We start from the raw sequence: 23445 nt of genomic DNA, 5'->3' as shown, positions 1-23445 counted from the left end.
AGGAGTCAGACAGCTGCACTGCCCTTGAGAACTGGGCAGTGGGTTCTGGGAGGAAGGAAATAGCTGCCACATGCAGTAAATAAAAAGAAGTTTAAAAAAAAAAAATACACACATAGTTCTGCTGCAGAATCATTCCATTCAGCCTGGCTAGAAACACAGGCAGCTACAAACCAATCATTCATCTCCAACATAAACACAGATTTGGTTAGACTAGCAGTAACATAGGTTGAGATTTTTAGTAGATGACATAAATAAATGTATTTTTATATTTCCTGACCACATTAAGCTTGAAATCAGAGTTCTAAAATGTGAGCCACACACTATAAGACTTCTAATAGCCAATAAATTCAGATAGTCACAGTGAAGCAATGTTTTCTCCTTAAAGGTACATTTTGCTGCAGTGTGTATAAATACAAGGGGACTTGTTTTTTTATGGATTGGAAATTATATGTAGCTGAACATGATCATTCAAAAAAGGTTAAAGTTCTCTTAGGAGGACAGCAAGATGGAAACCACTTCAGAAGGCACAATCTCAGATTCCAAATATTATTTCTACATGGAAAGACATTAGTGAGGAGGTGGGGGGAGGTTGGGAAAATTACTTGCTCCCCAAAAGGTATAATACAGGAGAGGAGAGCTAAACCATCCCAGCTCAAGAACATCAATGTATTCCCCTGTTCCTATCCCACCTCTGCTACACTAAGAAAGCACAAAACAAGTTCTTATCCTGCCCAGTGCATCTACTTCCCACTTGTAAAGTAGGGATTATAGTGCCAGAATTCTTTAAGGTGGTGTGAAAGGAATGAATGATCTTAGAGGACTACCAGTAATACTTAAGAGCTAAAATACTAAGATGCTAAAGGTAATTTTTAATCTCTAACTCTGGCAGCCCTTTAAAGTGGTTACCAGCATTATCATCACAACATCCCACGCTGAGAAACTGAATACAGCAGACAGAACATATTCTTCAGCTTTTCAGAACGGGTCAGTGGCAATGTCAGGCACAATTTTCACGTGGTAGCTGGCCATACAACACTTAAAAGGTATGTAAGACCCATAAAGGCTGATGTCCAGGCTGATGCCCAGCAGTCAGAGAACTTAGCGCTCAGAGAACTTACAGGATCATAAGGCTGAATTTCAGCATGGCTTTGCTCACTGAGCAAGCTCTGGCTGAAGGACAACAGTGCGCTGCGTGGACTTTGAAGGCAAGTCCTTCAATATGGAACAAAGTTGTTCAGTTTTTGGACCTACCACTTTCTGCGGGTCTCTTACAGAGACATGTTCCCAGTGGGTGAGCCATAAAGAGAGTCAGCGTGTACTGGCTCTACTGCCCGTTATTGACTGAATGTTGTTGCAATAGCCAAGATGAAAATATCTGAGCGCTGATGTCACTTCGATACAATTGCTTTGGAGGCTATTCAGTTTTCCTTGCGTCGCCTATTCATTTTAGGAGACTTGCTGATCTTTGTCTGATGGCTGGAGTATTATGACCAGAAAGAAATGAAGATGGCAGCTAGAAGCCTCACTTCACAATGAGTAAAGTAATCCTTCTAAGGGAGAATTTGTCATCCCAGCTCAGTTTAAAAACTAGCATTTGAGAATAAGTAAATGGAATGCTCCAGCAGAATAAATTTTAAAACACCAAGTACTTTGAAGTGGAACTTAGCTGCATGATGACAAAACAAAAATAATAACAATCTCTCCACCCACCTATGCTAAGGTTGAAAAGCCAAGGAATCAAGAGCTGGAAGCACCCGAATTAAGGTCGCCTTGTGTAGTCCTAATTCACTTCTCCTGTGTGATACAATTAAAAGATACTTTCCCCCATGGCCTCACCCCATTTAGTGGGCAGGATGAACAGAGCTATTCAGTATTTCTTTTTTACCTTTTTGAGTCAATGTGTGGCCTTGGTTTTATTTATAGCATGCAGTTTAAAATCTTCACTGAAAACAGGATTATTCATATCCTTGTGGGTTTTAATATAACACTTATCACAGAAATATTTGCTTCAAAAACATAACAAATGTCTCATGACAAAACCCCTGCCAATGAGGTAGGTTGGTAGCATAGTCCCTTCAGCCCAAATGCTTAATCAGAATCAGAGGTCCCACAAGATTGCTTTGATTAGTATGAGATCATCTGAATGTAATATAGTGTATAATATATTCTTGTTTTTAGCAAACCAGTGGTAACAAAACCCCGTTTCTCTGAGAGAGAGCTCTAAAACCCACTGCCATGAGTTCTGTGTTTAAGGAACCATCTGTTTCCTTTCAGGATCATCCACAGCATTTGCAAACCTTGTTTTCTGTGGTTTAAAGCATCTCCTTCTAAGACCACTGGGCAAACAACAAGCAAGGCCTAGTGTGGAGCCAAGCAATGTAACAGAGTAAAGCTAGAATGAAATTATTTCTAGCTGACTTGATTTTGGAAGATTCCCACTGAAATTTCCCAATTAAAAGAAAAAAAGATACTCCCTGCCTCTGTTTGTATGCCCTTATTTTGAAATAAATATGCTTGTGATTACGTATATACACCTAAAACCAAAGAAGTAGTTACATCTGATTGCAAAAAAACTGAAGCAACTTTATGTTCGTAGGATTTTTGTTGGAACACAACAGTACTAATGTTCTTTTTCAGCCGTTAATCAACCACCACCAGAGTTTTAAATAAACTCTAATTCACAGACTACATAATCATTCTGCTCACAAACAAGACAATTTATATCCATGCATTTGATTTGGATCTCAGGTACAAACCAAGTAACTCTTGTTTTGATATGTTGTCTCTGTAGAAAAAAACGTTATCTCAAGTTCTTCCACCAGTATGAAACCCATTTGAGAAATACATTTTTCACATTTATGCCAAGTCTGCAATGCTACCTGCACAACTTCTCAGAGAAATCAAGTTGATTCTCTATGTCATACTGCTTGTTTTACATTACAGTCGTAAGAAAAAAATGCTTATATTAGAAATATTAAATAAAAATTTAAAAATTACTTACTGTTCCAACAGCCATCAGGGATTTCTTTATATTCTTCTGGTCCATACTGCTTGTCTTAAAACTGTTCCTCAATGATACTCTCTTCAGAGGAGAGGATCTGACAGCTGAAAGAAAAATGCACAATAATTACAGTTTATATCCGCAAGACTGGAGATTTGGCATGTCTGGAGGCTTTAGCATTGTTATTATTAATATTACAAATATATTTTGGAATTTGTATTTTTGGCATAACTGGAAGATTCTTGTCAAGAATGTAGCTCTTCTTTTTTAAAATGTGTTAAATCAGCTTGGATTATTTCAAATTCAAGTACTTCAGCACTGACTGTAACCAAGATTCTTTTTTGACTTGATGTAGTTAAAAAGAAAGTTAAAAACATTATCTCAAGTATCACTTAGCAGCATCTTTAAAAATACCACCATTATTATTCTAGGATGCAGCTATCTGAAACACTGGTGCTGCTACAACCTGCATGGATTGGTTGTACAGTCTTGAGAATTAGAATAGCTTTTTTCTTTAATTCACAGGTATTTTAAGGTTTAAAAAGATTAAGAAAACCAAACAAATCATCCCTAACTGAAACTACTACTGTCCAGCCTATCTTCTGCTCTGGATTTTCAAGGACATGCTTAATTCACAATGCAAGTTACCCCATTGTAACACCTCCTAGTTTAAGGCAAGGCCTCTAATTTATGCATACAGAAGTTGATGCTACTGTCTAGATTGTAAATCCATCCTCCCACCCAACAATATTCTTTAAATAGTATTAGTCCTACAGCTCAATAGAAATCAGTTGTAAAAGCACCAAGAATCTTCCATTGCAGACATGGACTTCACTTAATTAAGTATTGTATAAACACAGCAGGGGAAAAAAAATTAGTCCTTCCTCAAAGACATTGATGCAATTGTTTTGTTGTTCTAGCACGAGGATCATGAGGCATTTTGCAGTTAGGTCTCTGAGGAAGACTGTATTTTCAGTTCTGTTTTAGAGAGGGGCAACTTTAGGAGGAATGAGTTCAGTAGCAAGACACAATGAATTATGTTTCCTCTCTGAAAGTGGACATACTCAGGGTGCTGGACTGAAAGCTCGCTGATTTTTCCATTTTTGCAGAAATTAGCACTGAAGCTCAGAATCCATAGAAACTCACAAGCCTGAAATCAGTATTTAACCCAGCTTAGGAGCACCCACCTCCTCAGCCTGATTGAGAGACTACCCACTAGCCATCTGATGCTCTCAGCTGAGCTTACTGAATTGCTCTCAGTGCAAAAATGCCTGTGGAAGGAATGCATACAGGCTCACTAACACACAGGGAAACAAGTCAGTGTTGCTTCACCTACGTGCCTCAGGATAATGGTGATGTAACAGTTGCCACAGATACGATACAAAGTACAAATTATTATCACCTTACTGCCAACATCTGGTCAAGTTTAAGATGGAAATCTTATAAAGTTCCTCACGCTTTTCTGAGTTTGGATTAAATCTCAGCTCAGGGTTGTTGGTTTGGTTTTTTTAAACATTAATAAATACATTCTCTGATTCATTGCAATGTTTCAGTGAATTATTTCCATTATTCCCTTTTTGCTGCCTAAAATTGAATAAAGGCTCCTGGATTTTTAACCCCTTACATCACAAAGTGACAAATACTCTCAGAACCTCATCTAAACCATGCCGTAATTAGCTAGACTTTCTGCCAGCTTAGTTTTGGATCAGTCCCCAATAAGGGGGCTATGATACAGCAAAGCATTGGGGCAGATATTTCACTTTAAAAATACATTAAATCTCCGTTGGCATCACTTGGCATTCTGCTTGAGTAGAAGTTGCTAATAAGTACTAGTAAGGTCTCATCTCTGAAATTTATTCCTGAAAATGCAAAAGTAAAAGCCACTGCTTTTTTTTTTTTTTTTTTACTGTTTTTTTGTTCTAATAAATAAGCTACAAGCTTAATACATGCCACACCACCGAACAACTGTCACTACAGGAGTTCACCCCAGCTGTACAAGAATTGAGATTATCTTAGTTCATCTTCACACTTTCCCCATGAAGTTTAAAAGTTTACCTAGAAAATAAAGAGCCTGGTAGTTTAGAAAGCAGCTCTCACAGGCTGTGCTCATGTGAGTAAAGTCTTCCTTTCCCTCGCAGACCTGACACTCCTGTCCCACTAACAGCTGCAGGGTACCTTTTGCATTCTTCGCTGCTCTTCTCCACATCTACTGGCCAGGCAGAGACAGATTCCTGCCACTGAATTAGTATTAGTAGTTCATCCATAAATAACAGATTTCCAACTCCAGGGTACCCAGCACAGTACTACTCACTAGCATTTTTCAGTGTGGTCTGCAGAGTGGGTGATCAGCATTGCAACCATTTCACAGGTGAAGGGACTAGTGAAGCAAGCCCAGGGTCAGCCTGGCTCTCCACGGCTCCTCCAGAGCTGTACAATGCTGCCTCTTGGTGGAGTTCAGCTAAATGCTCTGCAAGGCTCTCAACCTTTCTCTGCAGCCTAAACCTCTAGACTTGACGCAAAACTAGTCTTGGCGTCTTTAGTTATTAAGGTGCTTTGTCTGTTCACTTCCTTACAGTTTGTGTCTGCCCTCTGCATGAGAAAAGGACTAATATCAGAGCTTCTAGTGTAGAGAAAAAATACCCAAGGAGTGTGTTTTAAAACCAGTAGTTAAACTGGACAGCCAGAAGCACTGAATTTGAATGTTTCATAAGCTAAGTTGAATACCCATAGAAAGAACAATTGTATGATTTTAGTAATGACCTAATTCAACTAATTCAATCATGAACTAACTCAACCTCCTCCATAAAGATTCATGAACTCTTACTCATTATCAATTTACAGTGCTTGGGGTCCTTCATTAATTATCACTATTCCTAGTTGTTGTATGTATTTATGTTATAGATGCAGTGTAAAGATGGACATGGAAAAAAAATATAGCTGTGCCTTTTTGTTTGTACTCACAGTGATGGGAAAACCTCCAAAAGCATTCAGTGTTTTGTAGTTGTCAAGACACTTCATTTTCTCTCATTCCCAAGCTTCAGAAGCTTCCTTTTTGTGATTGCAAACAGATGATGGTAGAGCATGCAATTAGACTAATAGAAGTAAATTCCAATCAGTGGTAGCCTGCAGCAGCTTCTCAGTGTTCACATCAAATGGAGGCCAACTCTTAGCATGAAGCTGTCAGCAGGAAAAGATAAATTAAAATTGATTTTTAGAAGCAAACTTCCATGACTTTCTTCATTGCACCCAGGAGTATCTATAACATCTGTAATTTATTATATATCATGGTTGGGATTTTCAACCATCCACTCAGCTTGGGCATTCAAAATCCAATAGTTTCAAACACTTGGGAGAAGAGCATTCCACAAAAGGGGGAAGTGTCTGCACCTCTCTACATGCACCAAGAATCATTATTAAGAATACACAATTTAAGACCTTACTTGAAAATGATACCTTTAAAATTTCAACTTTTAGTATAACTAGGATAGATTCTGCAGTTTAACTTTATCCTTGTCAATCTTTACAGGCTTTCTTTGCAAAACAGAGGTGGCAGATTCTCAAATATTTTAGTTTGTCCAAAAATTACCCCAGTAAAACCAGTAGTTTGTGATAACAGCTATTCAGTGCGCTCAATGGGAATAAAATATGATAGCATTAACTTTCACAATAGTGTAGAAACTGCTAAGTATATATGGTGTAAGATCCAAAGTTACCTATCTTGATCTCATCTCAGGGATCACAGTTAAAACACAAGATCTTCCAGACTTCTGGAGGGTTTCTTAAGATGGAGACTGTCTTCAGAAACTGCCCACAGATTTCCCAGGATACAAGAGGATGGGTATCCCCCACAGAATGGTCAAACTGGGAACCAACCAGTTGCACAGTAAAATTCTGTGAATGGCACCAGCCAGTGTTGTCAATGCATTGTATCCCAGGTGCCCTGGTAGGGGTGTTGAGCCTCCTGGTAGTCCAAGGAAAGGCAGGCTTGTCAACTGACCAGGCCAGCTGATGGCATAAGGAGCTGGGGAAAAGGCATAAACAAGGTCAGGTCCACCAAAGTTTATTGGGTAGAGCTGCACAAACATGACCAGATTAGTCTGGCTAAAAGCTTTTATGTAAGAAATAAAAATGGCTCTAAACACGGAACACTTGGCAATCTTTATTCTAAAGTTACTGAGCAACCCTGGTGTATATGTGCAAGTTCAAAACCAGGCTTTTTAGAGCAGAATGAGCCTTCAGTGTCCTTAATCTCTTTTTATAGGCAATAAAATGCATTTCCCACATTTCCAAACACTCCTTTCTGCCTTTAGAATTCACTTGCTCATAAGAAACAGTTTTGAACATCATCTCTATCAACTACTATGTTCCCCCAACTGCTTCAAGTCAAAGCAACACGACTGATTGCAAAGCAAGGCACCCTCATTCTAGTTACTTCCAATTTTCTATTTTTCTCTGAAAACAAGTCCAGGCCATTAGTACAGTTGAGTGTTAGACAAAAGGTTTCCAAAAAAAGCTAACATAATGCAACAAAAGTAATTTTATAACACAGAAAAATACAAGTACAGTTATACAAGTGTTCTTGTTCCAAGAACAATTGTAAGTGGGTTTTGTTTTGATTTTGAAAAATCTCCAATATCTCAGGGTAGCTGCAGTAGACCACACACTGGAAAAATTACGTGTTCTGGTCACTGTATAATAAGAAAGGATTTTTCTCTCTGAGACAGAAAAGGCCTATTCAAGGTTGGAAAGGGAGTGCAACTTGGAAGAATGAAGAATCAGGAAGCTGGGGGGATAGGTTATAATTGTAGGAGGAGGATTTGGTCTAGTTGTCTGAACAGCTGCCAGGGAATTAGGAAAGACAGCTTCAACTTTTTCATCAGCCTAGGCAAAACATAAGAGCTAAAAGCAAAAAATCAAATAAATTCCAGTTTTATGGTATCTGTTATTAGGGGTGACGCCATCTCTGCTTGTCTATCTGGAGATAAGTTTTGCAACAAGAAGTGTAGCACAGATGGAAAATGAAGTGGGAGGATAAGTATCAATTCACTTAAGATAGTGGGTTTTCTGCCAAACTTTTTGTGGTATGCTCACATAGTATTCCTCAGCAAGACAATATGTAAATATCTACATCATTTATGGATGAAGATCCACTCCAGGCTGTAGACAAATGAACAGCAGATAAACCATAAACTGAGAGTCAATCCCAAGTTTCCCCCGATTTCACAGCCCACGGTAGTAAACCAGTTACATAATCTACTTTCCAGGTTATTTTACTGCAGTCGTTGGGCAATTCTGGATGGACGCCACTGAGTACATTTTTTTAACATTCTTTTTACCAATAAAACAAAATAAAAGATTTTATAGCCTTGATGTGTTTCTGGCATATTTTAAAAACTGCTGCTAATAAAACTTTTCCAAGATGAAACGGGAGGAAAAAATGACCAAGCTGTAGCAATGTAAATATCTCATGATATTTTTTTTTTTAATTTTTGTAAATTTGGGCTTTTATGCAGGAAACCGGGAAACAGCATCACGGAAAAGATTGTGTTCAGAGAAGAAAACGCATGTAAGCACAACTTAGAGTGGAACAGTATCATGCTTCTAGCAGCCCATGTTAAAAGTAGCCTGAAAGAATCGTGTTTTCATGCACACCAAGGGCTTGCTCCTTCTGACCACTGAAGTCAGTACAATTCACCAAATAACTTTAGTGATGCATGAGCTAGTCCCTAAAGCAGCAGACCAGCTTGTATGTATGGCACTGGGCAGAGAGCCAAGAGATCCGAGTTCATTCCTAGCTTGATACAAACTCCCTGTGTGATTTCTGTCCAATCCACCCAGGCCTCAGCTTCTCCTCTGTAAAGAGGGGTGATCTGTCTTTGTCTGCTTCCACTGTCAGCTCTCTGAATAGTCATAGTCTCTCTCTTGGCACACCAAAGCCTTTGGTTTTGGTATGTTGTTTGGGTGCTATTGTGATTTAACAAGGACTGACTAATGTGCACGCACCCTCAGCCCTCACAACTCTAGCATCATACAGTACTGCAGTGACTCTATACACTGCCCCACTCACTTCTGCAGGAGATAAAGCATGCCAAATGTATAGCAAGTACTTAAAAACGTGCCTTAAACACCAAACTCCTCTGTAGTAGGCTGACCTATGTATACAATACTGCCGTTACGTGCATCATCAATCACAAGGCACAAGAGCTCGTTGATTTTCAAGGATCACCTCCTCCATGCTTGAAAATGGTCCATTCTGATAAGCAGGAAGTCAAGCAAGCACACCAAGAGACCGGCATGGATGACCGAAGAGCTCCTGATGATATTCCCTCTGTAGTTTCAAAGCACTTTTTCACTTCCGAGACCAGAGGTAATATGTTGTTACTTATTTTACACTACCAGGCAACCTTTTTAATGTTAATGCTTTTTCATGAAATTGACCACGAGAGGGCACCAGTACTGCTCAAAAAAACCCCCCCAAATTATAAAAGGAGGGGGGAAAAAAAAAAAAAGAAAAAAATGAGTAGCTAAATAAATAAATGGGAATTCGCTTACAAACAGTATAGCTTCAAAGGCATAGGATAGCAGGTTCTACGGTCACGAGTCACGCCACTCACAGAATGCCCAAGTGTCAGGCAGCTACACGAATGCACTGCAGTGGGGAGAAAATGACTCAACTACCTAGAGCCAACAGAGCTAGTGCTTCTCCCGCTTCCCTGCAAGACTCCCTTTGCTTACAGACCCCCTTCCTTAGGGTGGATAGGCGGAAGGTTCACACATCTTTTTGTATCGGTGTTGTCCACAGCCTCCCCCTGCAGCACCTCTCTCCTGCTGCAGGCCTCCCACACAGGAGCAGCCACCTTCACTGCTGCCCTTGGGAGGCTCGCCCCCGCCTCTCGGCAGAGAAAGCCTTTTTGTCCGTCATCAGGTGAGCTGCAATGTCTGAAACCACGTTTTCAGCCCAGCAAGCCCTAGAATGGGTGTGCTCATTTGATAGTCTTTTCAATGCACACTGTCTATGAGGGGGGACTGCATGGTAACTCGCAGAACTAAAGAATGAGCAGCTGTAGCTCAAGCTGAACAGCTGACCTCCAGGACTGGGCGAGTTATTTTTTCCACAAAGACATCACCATAAGGAATTCTTCCAGAAACAAGAGAAAAGAAAAAGCATGTTATTTTTCAAGACTGCATCCTAAATATCTGATTCAAAATTATGCCGTGTAATAACAAAACGCTTGGCCTCACAAAATCTCCCAGAGATCTCCCTGCCAAATACCATCTAGGATACGGATAACTGCACTGAGAGAAAAAGGTCTACAAATACCCAAATCAAGAGCAAGTGCAATTATGTATGAACGTATAGATCTTTCGCAAAGCTAATTTTGCTTACAAAGGAAAATACCTCATTGCTAAAAGATTCGTACGGTTAAGCTAAACCTTTTCCCGCAGCATTTGCTGTGAATACAAAAGGATTGTTCTTTTTTGTTTTGGCTGTAAGTGAACAAAATGCTGTTTTCAACGAGATGTTTCTCCTAGTTTTTGTGACAGTTGGATTAATTCTGTGCAATTATTCTGTGAAAGTAAATTTATTCTGAACGCCCTAGTAAATTTCTGGCAGTTCAGAGGAATCTCCCATTTGGGACACATCCATTGCAAAGAACACCAGGTAAGTCAGAAATTGGGGAAAATGAAAATAAATCTATAACCAGGGTAGAAGGTAACACAGCTGCTAGAGAACAAGAGAGTCAAAAGAGTGCTTTACAGTACCAGCCTTACAGCCTAAACTTGATGAACCTTTTTGCACTATTTGAATAGCTGTATCTTCTACTGTATTTGTAAAGGTATGTGCCAGAAAAATGGAGCAATAAAGAGTTCCAAAAAGTATGTATTAATTTGAAAAGTAATTGATAGAATATTCCACAGAGAATGGTGCATAAAATAATACTGTTCTTCAATACAGGTATAAAATTGTTTGCTTAAAAACTTGTTTCTTGTGCTTGAGCAATTCTTGAAGTACTGAAACTATTTCTAATACAGTTATCAAGCTAAAGAGAAAAAAAATACTGATTTTGATTCAACTGTTATTCCTAGCTCCAAGTGAGTTACCCAAAATAAAAATCAGATAGTTACAAATGTCTAAAATGATAATAAACACCCTAAAATGTTATTAAAGCTATGCTCGAACTTTGGAACAGAAATATCAACACCCCTGCAAAAGCATAGTCCTCCTATGCCCATAGGGTTAATGCCTCTGCTATAGAAACCAACGATATACCTCGCAAAAAATTTTTCTGTGCTCCTTGCTTCTTTTCATATGACTGTCAGTTATTGCTAACAAGAATACAAAGGGCAACTCTAAAAATAAACTAATTTATTGACTATGCTGAAGAGCTAGATATGACTGGCAATGCCTAAATTAAAATCACATGTATTTGCAACCTTCTATATTCAAAATACAAACTTATTTAGACCCTGTGGATCTTTTAAATGGTTGTAGTCTGCTCTCTTCCCCCTCGCCCCTTGCAATCTAAATGTTCACATTAGAAATAAAGAGGTAAAGATTCTTTTAATCCAAGGCTAAAGGCTTTTGATGTTGAAGTAGATACATTTTCCCAAACCAGCTGTGCAGTTCCTGTGTTAATTAGGAGATATGGAAAGCTCTTTAACAAGCGCAGAAAAACAAGAGGTCTGTGAGGTCATACATTTATTACATGCTCTGAAAAGTGATTCCTTTGCCTTTTTGTTTTAGCCAAACTTGTTTTTTCATTTTGATCATGAATCAATCTGCAAGCCACACAGGTATTACACAGGCTGGCTGGATCTGGTATCACAGATCACTAGAGGCTTGACCTACAGTCCAGGGAAGTCAGGGCAAAGATTCCCATCAAGCTTTGGCGCAGATCCTAACTTTTTATGTGCAGGAGACAGATGCTACAAAGTCATGGTAAAAAGCAAGTCAGAAATAAATTGCTGCTTAGTTCTGTTTAGCCAATCTCTCCCTTTACTGACATCTCCTAACAGAGAAGGTGAAGAAGCACACAGCAGGCTCACCCATGGGTCACCTCATTCCAAAGGTGGTTTTTCCACCCTCATTCTGTTATTTGCCCCAGGGCTGTGCAAGAGGAGCTGATGAGAAGAGATGCTGTGTACAAAGCAGTTCCCTTCTTGCATGTTGCACAAAGACTGCAGCAAGGCTGGTTTCATAGAGGCAGGCACAGATGCAGTGTTTTCAGACCTTCATTTACCTGCTCTTGGGATCCCTAAGACTATGAAATGCTGTGTCTCACTGGCTTAGAGTACATGTGCAATCCTGTAATCCCAGTTTCCTTTTAAAAGCTTCGGATCTATTTTTACTTTCTTACAATGCTCCAGTGCAAAATATGATTATTTTTAATGTTATTTGTTCTACTTCTCCTCACCCTTAACCCCATCTTCAAATTCACCAACAGAGGCTAGGAATGGAAAATACATCCTTTGGGAAAATAGTGCCGTTCTACAAAGCCCTTCTGAAACTTTATTTTAAATGGTTGCAATTGGTCATCCCACCAATAGTTCAACCTGATTCAGCAGTTAAAATCTTAAATTGATGCTGTAACTGGATAAAAGGGATATCATCAAAAGTTGCAATTATTAAAACTGCAACAACTGCAAGTACTAATTTTCTTTTTCAACTTCCACAAGGTTTGTTTCCATTACGCATTTAGGTGACAAAATGCTAGCAGCATATGCACTTTTATTTCTTGCTCCCACTCACAACCACTGTTTGCAGGGTTGTAGTTATTGACACTGGTGGGACAGTCTGAAATCCAGAACAAAACAGCTACCAACAAAGAGACGTTTAGAATATAGTAAAGATAAGTAACATTATGGAAAATATGCAGGGAGCACATCTAATAGTTGTAAGCATGCATTTCATCCATTTTCATCACCCTGCCAGAAGCTTACCTGCATCTTCCACTTTGCGCAAGCACTGCTTTTAGCCTTCAATGAAAATTGTACCTATTCAGTGTAAAAAGTAAGCTTTTCCCTTTTGATCACCCTAAGCCTACTTTGTAGAGCCGCAATACTTGACAATGCTCTTCTATTTTATCAGGTGGGAACTTACAGAGAACAGTTTGCAGTGATGAAATTAACAGCGATGAAGACTTACATTTTGAGAATATGGTGTATGCTTGTGCCGATAATACAGCTGAATTCAGCTGAGGATTTCCAGTGGACAAAGAATAATCCAGGCTCTTTCTATTATGGCACTTTTCCAGCTGGTACTTTTGAACTACACTTGATGGCGGGTTTTCTAATGCTCTAGACCTATGTGTGTGTGTGCACAAGCAAGCTACCAAAAGGTTTTCCTTGTTCTTTCACTGAAATGACAGAAACAAAGATTCAGACTCTTGCAGAATACACACTTAATATCACCTTCTGCACCTGGCTCTGGAAATACAGGGATTCACATAACCCTGCATTTCATATAGTCACTTAAAACAGTAATCTCAAGAATAAATGCTAATAGATTAATACTTCAAATCCAGATCTCCCTTTCCTGTCTGTGATTAAGATGCATGGTTTAACAAAAATCACAGCTGAGAACTTTCTCCTTTTTCATACATTATCTACCACTACTGAAGAACTATAAACTAAAAATATCCTTTGTTATGCAGATGCAGCTAACTTAAGAATGAACATGAGTGAAATAATCACATTGGGTTTGTTTCAAGCTGTTTAGTACTATCTAATTCACCCTCCAGTACTGCTTTATGAAACCCTGTCCTTTCTTCAACATATGTTTATACTCACACATTTCATTCAACCAAAATCAAAACTAAAAAGATACAGGCACTGATTTGTTTTCATGCTCAAGTTAAGTGGCTTATGAAATGTATTAATCGTGTCCTTTTGTATAATACTAGGGAAGTAATCCAGAATCTTTCTATATATTTTACATAACAGCTAAACTTTTAAATGTTAAAAACCCCAGAAAAACTAGCAAGCAGAAATTATGTCAGAACCTTATTTTTTTCTTACAGTGAGACACTTCTGCCACACTGTCCATGCCTCCTCACTGCAAAATTAGAATAACAAGGTTTAATACATGAAAGAATTAGACTTTTTTTTCAGTGCCTCAGAAAAGGATACCTTTAGCCTAGACCACATTTTCAGACAGTCCCTTTATACACACCGATACAGTCTGACATAGAAAACATTGGCCTCTTGTTCAGCAGGTATTCAATCATGCTCATTTCACACCAAGCTATGCAGCTGTAAAGGTGTTATCAATTACTTTCTCATATGAAAATTTAGTACGAATGCAGGAAACTTTAAATCATAACTCACTTATTTTTACTTTTAGGTTTTTTATGGGGTGTTGGAAGTTCTGCATACCAGACTGAAGGGGCTTGGGACAAGGATGGGAAAGGACCAAGTATCTGGGATGCTTTTACTCACAAGAAAGGGAAAACATTTAGAAACGAAACAGGAGATTCAGCATGTGATAGCTACTACAAAGTTAAGGTATTGTTAAAGAGCTACTATCCCTCTAGAAACTTTAATTTGTTTTCATGATTTCATGATACTGATTTCCCATTTTGAAATAACAGCAAAGGTGAAATACTTCAGTTGCTCTATAGGCTCATTTAAGTTAGGAAGCCAAGGGATGATATTTTCAATTAGTTTAGTAAATTTTTTTTCCTAATAATCCTATAGAATCAATAATACCACAGTACTTCCCAAATATGTCTCAGTTTTTCCAGATTATTGTGTCCAAAGAAATATTCTAAATTTTGTGGGAAGTTCAAATGCTTAGTTAGAACAACAATGAACACATCTGAGCTTTGAATAAAATTAACATTTGTGTGTGTGTGTGTTCGAGCAGCTTGAAAGGGTTTCTATGTATATTTAAGAATAGTAAGACCATTAGGGGCTTTAAAATTCGGTCTGAATGTTTTCCATTTTTCTGAATGGATAACAAATAAATAATCAATAAAGCTCTATTAGCAATATGTTTCTAAGATTAAAACTGTAAAAAACAATTTCAGAATTACTGTCCTGGAGGAAAGAGATACACAGCAAGAGGAATCCAAATGACTGTGATAAGCCAATATTACATAATTGGAATTTCAACTAACTTGATAAAAGTCATATTCCACTGAGGGTTTTGCACACAATGAAATCCCAGGGAGAACCAGAGGTCTCAGCAAGAACCAAGAAGAAAGAAACTAATTATGCCTTACTATCCTAAAATGGGAGATTTCATTTGATCTCTCTCAAACAAGTAGAAGCTTGAAAGAACAGCTTAATAAAACCCACAGAGAGGCTGGAACTCTGACGTTCACTGGGCTGTTGCATCAAAAGAGATTGACACAATGATCACAGGGGCTATTTTTCAGAGAGGATTCAGACATAAATGACAACATTTCAACATTTACTTGCTACTGTGGGCTTGTATTTTGAGATACTTTCTAAAATTTGCTTGTGTGTGTTCGGTTACATGATCCTTTTTATATAATAACACTCCTCTCTTTGCTTTCATCATCATAATTCTCTTTGCATTGGCTCATACCATCAATTTCTAATTTAATTTAATATTGAAGATATACTATTACTTCGAAAAAGAACATGTATTTGCACTGAATATTTTTGTTTGTGCTAACTCCAGTATGAGACAGTAAACGATAGCCTGCATAATCATGTTTTTGTGCCTAAGCTGAAATGTTTGAGGTCAAGATTTAAAGGTTTGTATAATTTTTAAAACATACACATCACAAATTCTGACGTAATTGTGTTGCAGAACGCCTCAACACATTTTTCTGTCCTCTATTTGATGGTGAAAATGTTCAGCTTCCATAGTTGTTAACACAAATATTACAGGACTTCTTCGGAGTCAAGAAGAAACATACAAGAAAAAGGAAGAACACAGGTAGAAAAAGCCATCATCTCAACACAAATGCAAAAAATAACTGATGGAATCCTTATTCTGCTCAGACTTCAGATATGTTAATTGGATTTTCTTTTCACAGGATGATATTCAGTTACTGAAGGAGCTGAAAGTTAATCACTACCTATTCTCTATTTCATGGCCTCGGATTATGCCCACTGGCATCAAAAGTAAGCATAACAAGTTCACCATATTCTTACCGGTATTAGTAGGCAAGTAATTTTACTCATGAGTATACCATAGCTGTTCAATGTTACTGTTAAATAGATTTCTCGTTGTCTGCAGACCAAAGTTTAACTATCACACATCCATTACAGCACAACCATCACTGTAATGTAAAATTCCTTGGCTAAAATTTTCAGATTTCTGTTCTTCCAGTTATTTGAAAAACCTAGGTAACTTCTTGTCTATGCATTTCATCAGCAGAGCAACTGAATGAAAAAGGAATACAGTTCTACAATGATATAATTAATAGTCTTCTGGAAAACAATATTATCCCTATCGTGAGCCTCTACCACTGGGATCTTCCACAGGTTGGACAACATTTAAATGAGTGAAATCTCTAATACAAATGCTTCTGATAGGAAAGGAAGTTTATTTCTAAGTTTAAGGACTATGCATACTTTAGAAAAATGTTTAAAGATGTCTGTATGCTTTTAAATGCACTTATAATTTTTTATTCATTTGCATTTTATATATACTGTAGTTCATATACATTGAAGTTTTGAAAAAAATCTTCTGAGCTACTGAAGTATAAATAACAGTCTTTGTTAATAAGAAATGTTATTTTTTAAATAACATTATTGATTCTTGAAATTCTTATTTATGAAGGTTCTCCAAGACAAGTATGGTGGCTGGCAAAATATAAGCATGGTAAATTATTTTAATGATTATGCAAATCTGTGTTTTGAGAAGTTTGGCGATCGTGTGAAACATTGGATTACTTTTAGTAATCCTTGGGTAAGTCATCAATGCTTTCCTTCCAATCGCTCCCATTACTTTCACAGAATATTGGGAACAGGACTGTGTGACACTACAGAAAAGCAAGTTAAAAATTGGAAAGGGAACGGGGAAGGGAGAGACTTATTCCATTAGTCTTTGTGCCCAAAAAGTCTCAGTGGCCAGATTCTGCACATGGACGGAGTTTTAATCAATGAAATTCCAGTGAAATGTTAAAAAAATCAGTAGCTGGAGAGGAGAGAGGCACAGAAATCAGAGGCGCAGTTATAACTTGCCCTTTGTGCATTTCATCAGGGAACAGCAAACTGGCAAGTCAGCCCACTAACTAGTCACCAACAAGCCACAGCATATTATCAACCAAGCAGTGGGGTAGTAGATGCAAACCAAGGGGAGGGAAAGGAAAAAGGGGATTGGAGAGGATAGAGAGATTGAGACGCAGACAGACTGTGCAGAAGAGCACAGGACCTAAGCCCATAGGATGACAGCAAATTCACTACCTCAGCTGTTCTGAGAATAACGACTCTGTGTATTTGTAGGCAGTTGCTGAAAAGGGTTATGAAACAGGAGAACATGCACCAGGACTGAAGCTCGGTGGATGTGGAGCATACAAAGCAGCACACCATATAATTAAAGTAAAACTAAAATTGTGCTTTAAAGTATGTGTAAATTAAGAATTTTTAGCAGACTGATAGTTATTTTGATTCTTTAAATGGAAATACAGTTTTGCAATGATGCAATTTCCAAATAGCACATCGAAATTGCCACCTGACTTTAAGCCCCCCATGCATATTCAAGGTAGTTGATGCGACACTGTTGCAACAACTTAAGATTTTTCTTTACAACTAAAAGTGTCTTTTACAGTATGTTTCAAACTGGTTGAATAAGAAAATATCTGGGTTACTCTAGAAACAAGGAGTAAAATACTGACCTGCTGAAAGGACTTGAATTTTCTATGTGACTTCAGTAAAGCTAGCTCTCATAAAAATAAACTTTCATTTGCCCGAATAAATTAGGCAAAGACACCCAAAGACTGGAGACATTGGACAGGACACTATACTGAATGCTGTGTGTTATCTTCATGGCGACCTCCTGGAATTTAGGAAGGGAATCTTGCTTAAATGCTTTTTTGACATCTTATATGAAATAAGTTTTTCACAATATACATAAAAGAAATTACGTGATATTTTCAGGAACACCTTAGGGTAAAAACTGCTCTTGATTTTCACTAGCTTTCTATGCTGACCATGGCATAACATAGTAAAATGTGCATATGATTATTTTTTCTTTTAACTTACAGACTCACGCAAAGGTATGGCACTCTTACAATAACACATGGCGTAGTGAGCAGCAAGGTAATAAGGATTCATTCTGTGATTATGCTTCTATTAAGGGCTTAAAGATTATGCATAAACTGCAGAATTATCACTTTGTGTTTTAAGGTATGGTTGGAATTTCCCTAACTAGTGGTTGGGGTGAACCTGTTGATCCACATAGCCAAACAGATAGAGACGCTGCTGAAAGATACATACAGTTTCATTTGGGATGGTTTGCAAATCCAATTTACAGAGGAGACTATCCAGAAGTTATGAAGAATTATGTAGGTAAGCCCCAGTAACCGACTAGAACTTGAATAAATTACACACAGCATATCACAATACCCCTTGACCAACGTGTCGTTTAGTCAGGTACGCGGACATCAGTGAGACAAGGCTAAGCAGCCCATGGGCCAGCCACAGCTCCTGACCAGTCCGGGGGACACACTAGAACTGAAAAGCAAGGCTGCTGTTGAGCCCAAATGTTGCACATTTCAGCGCTCCACACTTCAAAGCAAGCAACTACCTCACTTTTCAGTCACAGTTTTTAGTGGCCTAACCAAGCCAGGGAGAGAGTTGGTAAATATTTTTCTGGATTTTTCACCTAAGGACAAGGAACCAGCAGTTTCTCATCTGTAAAGCTTGCCTTTCTACAGGGCTCCACTATCTTTGTTTCACAGAATGAAGAAGACAGGCAATGTACCCAGCAGCAAAGCGCCTGTGTTCTTGTCATGTTATATTTCCAATCATTCTGTTGACATTTACCATGCTCTTCGGAAAAAAACACACTTTAATTCACTGTCTTCTCCATGTATTGCACCCAACTTCTCCAAACCAAAAGGACGAAAGATTATTTAATCTTAAAAAAAGCAATCAAACTAAACAGCCCCTCTACACTAACACTAAGCTCAGGAAAAACGTATTTATTGCTGGTGAGGTAAAGAAAACAAATTTCTGTGCTCCTCAGAAGTATGTTTCCTATAATTATTTTGATAGGTAGGAAGAGTGCCCAGCAGGGCCTGGGGACATCAAGATTACCAACTTTCTCAGTGCAAGAGAAAACCTATATTAAAGGCACATCGGATTTCCTGGGAATAGGTCATTTTACAACTCGTTATGTTCTACAGAAGAGCTTTCCCTTTCTACAAGTGTCCAGTTACCACACTGACCGTGATTTGGCTGAACTGGTGGACCCAAAATGGCCAGCTACAGGATCTAAATGGTTATATTCTGTGCCTTGGGGATTCAGAAGATTACTCAATTTCATTAAGGTGATTACAGAGTAAATCTTTAAAAGAAAGCAAACAAAATAATGCCTGGTTACAGACAGAAGCTGCAGGAGCATTTTAGATTTTCAACAGCTTTACCTATATTTATGTCTTGTCATACTGGGAAGTTTCTTTGCCAAAAAACCCCACCCTAATTTCACTTCAGAAAACTACAGAATTCAGTAATTTTAAAATAAAAACCATAGCTAACTTAAATTCCTAGTTACACATTCTTCTTACTACAGGTAACTGTAAGTAAGCCTAGTAAATGGCTTTTAATGCATTTTACTAAGAATCTCATGTTCTGTCAAAATAAGATGACTTTGTTTATATGACACTGTCTAAACATATCTTTGCTTGCAGACACAGTATGGGAACCCTCTCATTTATGTGACAGAGAATGGAGTTTCTGAGAAGGCACAGCATACACAACTGTGCGATGAATGGCGGATGGAGTATCTGAAAGGATATATTAATGAAATACTGAAAGGTAATTTTAAAAACATCTTTTCAGTGCATAAGCTTTTTGAGCATTTTCACCTTCTGATTATTTTTTGCTCTTGTATTTGACATCATAGAGAAATATTCACAGATCAAATAAGATGGCAAACTAGACTGATAAGTTTTCACAAAAATGACAATCTAGCCAAACATACTGATGCTAATAAATAGAGTAACCTACATGAGATTTAATACTGTAATAGATCATTGGTTTCCACTATCAGAATGGAGAAATTGCACCTTATTACAGTTCTTACAGAGCTCTAGTGCCTCTAAGCTAAAGATAACATTTTCAAATAATCTAAATTACTTTATACTTGCCATTCCCCCCCACTCCCATCTCTTTCTGGTATAAAAGAAAACACCTACAGAACCATATTTTAAGGATGACGAACACAGGCAACAAGTTTAACAGAATAATCTGTGTTCTGTTTACAGCTCTAAAGGATGGTGTTAATATCAAAGGCTATACTGCCTGGTCACTGCTGGATAAATTTGAATGGAACAAAGGCTTCTCTGAGAGATTTGGATTTTATCACATTGATTTTGAAAACAAGAACAAACCACGATACCCAAAGGCATCCGTTGAGTATTATAAAAAGATTATCAGTGCAAATGGATTCCCAAATCCAAGACAGGTGACGTCAATTGCTAATTTTTTTCTTTGATAGATGAGCAAATATCACATTGAATTCCATGAAACAACTTGCAGGAATACAGTACATGAAATGACACTTTGGTTCTGTGAATTAGGGATGTGTTAAATGCACAGGCCAAGAAGAGACAGAGAAGGCGGAAACAGCCTCAATCACTGTTTCTAAAGCATTTCATGAACTCTAACTGGACTTAAGAGATGCGATCAAAAATTTTGAAACATAAGTTACCAGTGCTCTGCCAGATTTCTAGGCAGAAAGTTACGCATATGTGCTACCTTACTGGAAAATTATATGGAATATATTACGTGCTTTGAAAAATTCTATTAAACAATTAACTATTAGACATATATTGCAATAAAAATCACAAAGATACAGAGAAACTTTCAGAAAATCATGTGTTAATGGAATAAAATAGTTTTGCAGCAATTGTAGTGGATAAATGTTCAAGGACAAAGAAGCAGCTGCTGTGAACGAGACAGAATGTTACAGTTTAATAGAACTGCTATATGTCAACCTTCTCAGGTGGAAAATTGGTATCGGAAGGCCATGGACACTTGCTCTATCGCACACCAACTCCTTGGTACAGGTAATGATGTGTCTTCTGTTTTATAAAAGCATATTATGTAACTTTCAGATTTAAAATTTCTCTGGAATACTAAATTAGCAGGTCCTAAGAGGTATTTTCTCCCTGAAAATACAACAGTTTTCAAGTACAACAAGCCTCTAACCAAAATTTCTTTATTTACTCTCTCCAACTAAAATCACTGTACCTAAACAGATCAACTTTGGATGTTAATGAAATCCACAAACTCCAAGAGTCACTATTTAAGATTAAGACTAGGGAAGGCAGCATTCTCCTTAAAATAATGAAAGTGCTAATAGCTCTTCCAAACAGAAAACAAACCCAGGCAAATCAAAACAACCATGCAGATAACAAAATCTCTAAATGTTTGACTGCTATATAAGATAGAACTATAAAAAAAAATGGACTAAGTACTAGCCTAAGATAGTGTTAAGCCACATTTCTGCTCTTTCATACTCCTGGTAACAAAGCTAATACTAGCACGACTTAGAGCAGCTGCTCAAGAATACTTAATACAGCAGACTTTCCCTGCAGTTTCCACAGTGCCAAGCTAATCCATCTCACTTAAGACCTCCCCAGTGTAATTCAGAACTTTTCATTAATTCCTGAACTAGAAGAATAGTCTACCACAATGGTTTTCTGAAACTTTTAAGAAAGATGAGGTATTATAAAGCCTCATGAGAAGGATGAGATAAATTCCACATGGTAGAAAAACGTCAAAACAGTCATCCTAATTTTATCCTACTTGGCCTCAACTGCCGAGTTACATGTTCTAAGTGAATTAATTGTGTTTACTGAACTGTTTGAGGCTTATCTGTGGAGTAAAATTCTACAAAATAAAACCCATTTAGTTTTTCAAAGAGCTACAAGACAATCATAAAAAGTCTGAAGTGCTTCCCAAGGATTTCTCTTTGACAATTTTACTTTCTACCCTTCCCTTGGGGTGGAAGGAAGAAAAATCAAAGGAACAGTAGAATACTGCTAATGAACTGAAGCCAATTCATAATAAGCACAGTTTCTGCAGCCCTTCGAGCACTGACATATCTTCAAAAAAATAAAATAAAAAAAAAGGGGGGGGGTGCGGGGGGGAGAGGGAACTATCATGGATTTGCTCCAGCTTTTGCAGACCTACAGAATTTTCTTTGTTTTGTTTGCTGTTTATGCCAATGTCAACGTTTAACAGAAGAATTTTTGCCATAAACGTTCAAAAACATCCTTTATCTATGGAAACTCTAAGTTCACAATTAGCATACTCCAGAAGATTAAACTTCTTACATATTACTCATTTCTCAAATTTTAGATTCCCTGATTGCTCACATGGAAATGGTGACAGAGATTGTTCTTCCTACAGTTTCCATGCTCTGCATACTCATCAGTATTGTCCTACTAATATTCTACCTTCGAAATCATAGTTAAAATTGCACGCCTACACACATCTTCATTTTGCGTAATAAATAAAATGCAACTGTGATTATATCTGTCAGTTTACCACAGATGCCTTTTTATACCATTGTGAAGAAATACTACTTCACTTATCCATTTAAGTTTTTTCTATTCAATTCTCAAAAATATAATTTGTTAAAACCAAAACCTAAAGTACATTTTCTTTCTGCATTACTTTCTACTAATTTTTAGTAGCAGATTTTGTTTCTTCTTATTTTTTAAACTACTATACACTTTGTTCACTAGGAAAATAGTTAACTAAGATTAAAGTGATTCAAATCCTGAAAGTAGAAATTTCAAGTAAAAGCCGCTTGCAAATTCTGATTTCAATCTGTTCATCAATACTTTTAATTAGCATGTAACTGCTATTTGAAGACAGACACATAATTTTAAAATTGAAAAGCATTTAAATATTCCAAGAGCGCTGTTCAAACATTAGTTTGTCATGCACGTCTAAAAGCTAGGATAATATATACCTTACTATTTATGCGTGGAAAAGAACTATTTGAAGTGATTAATTGAAGGCAACAATTGTTCAGTCAAATTTGAACTAATGACTCCTGTCTCTCTAGTTTTGTTTCGAGGGAACTAGGTTTACCTCATATGACTTTATAATATATTACAGACAGAAGTGTATTATATGTAATCCAAGCCCTTCCAAAAGTAATAGTCCCCTCAAATTCACTTCTGCTGCGGGTAGGAACAAGTTAAGTACATGATTATAAAAAAATTATTCCAGAATATGGCCATCTGGCTATATCTGTCCTTCTGTTGTGCTTGCAATTATTTCTC

At 37.6% G+C, this 23445-nt stretch overlaps 1 protein-coding gene across 1 annotated transcript; it reads left to right on the top strand.

Moving 5' to 3' along the window:
• The first annotated feature begins 9295 nt into the window (after window positions 1-9295).
• On the top strand, window positions 9296-22213 carry LCTL (lactase like). Its single transcript, XM_055795322.1, has 14 exons — window positions 9296-9368; window positions 10603-10664; window positions 13092-13260; window positions 14346-14506; window positions 16012-16099; window positions 16353-16462; window positions 16761-16889; window positions 17426-17521; window positions 18187-18241; window positions 18329-18490; window positions 19199-19473; window positions 19834-19960; window positions 20410-20609; window positions 21150-22213. The coding sequence occupies exons 1-14, from the start codon at window positions 9296-9298 to the stop codon at window positions 21237-21239; spliced, it is 1797 nt and encodes a 598-aa protein (XP_055651297.1). The 3' UTR covers window positions 21240-22213.
• The last annotated feature ends 1232 nt before the right edge of the window (window positions 22214-23445 follow it).

This window comes from Falco peregrinus, chromosome 1 (genome assembly GCF_023634155.1).
Source record: "Falco peregrinus isolate bFalPer1 chromosome 1, bFalPer1.pri, whole genome shotgun sequence".
In the NCBI taxonomy this organism is placed as follows: Eukaryota; Metazoa; Chordata; class Aves; order Falconiformes; family Falconidae; genus Falco; species Falco peregrinus.
Note: the sequence above shows the minus strand (reverse complement) of the source record. Positions and strands in the feature narration are given on the sequence as shown.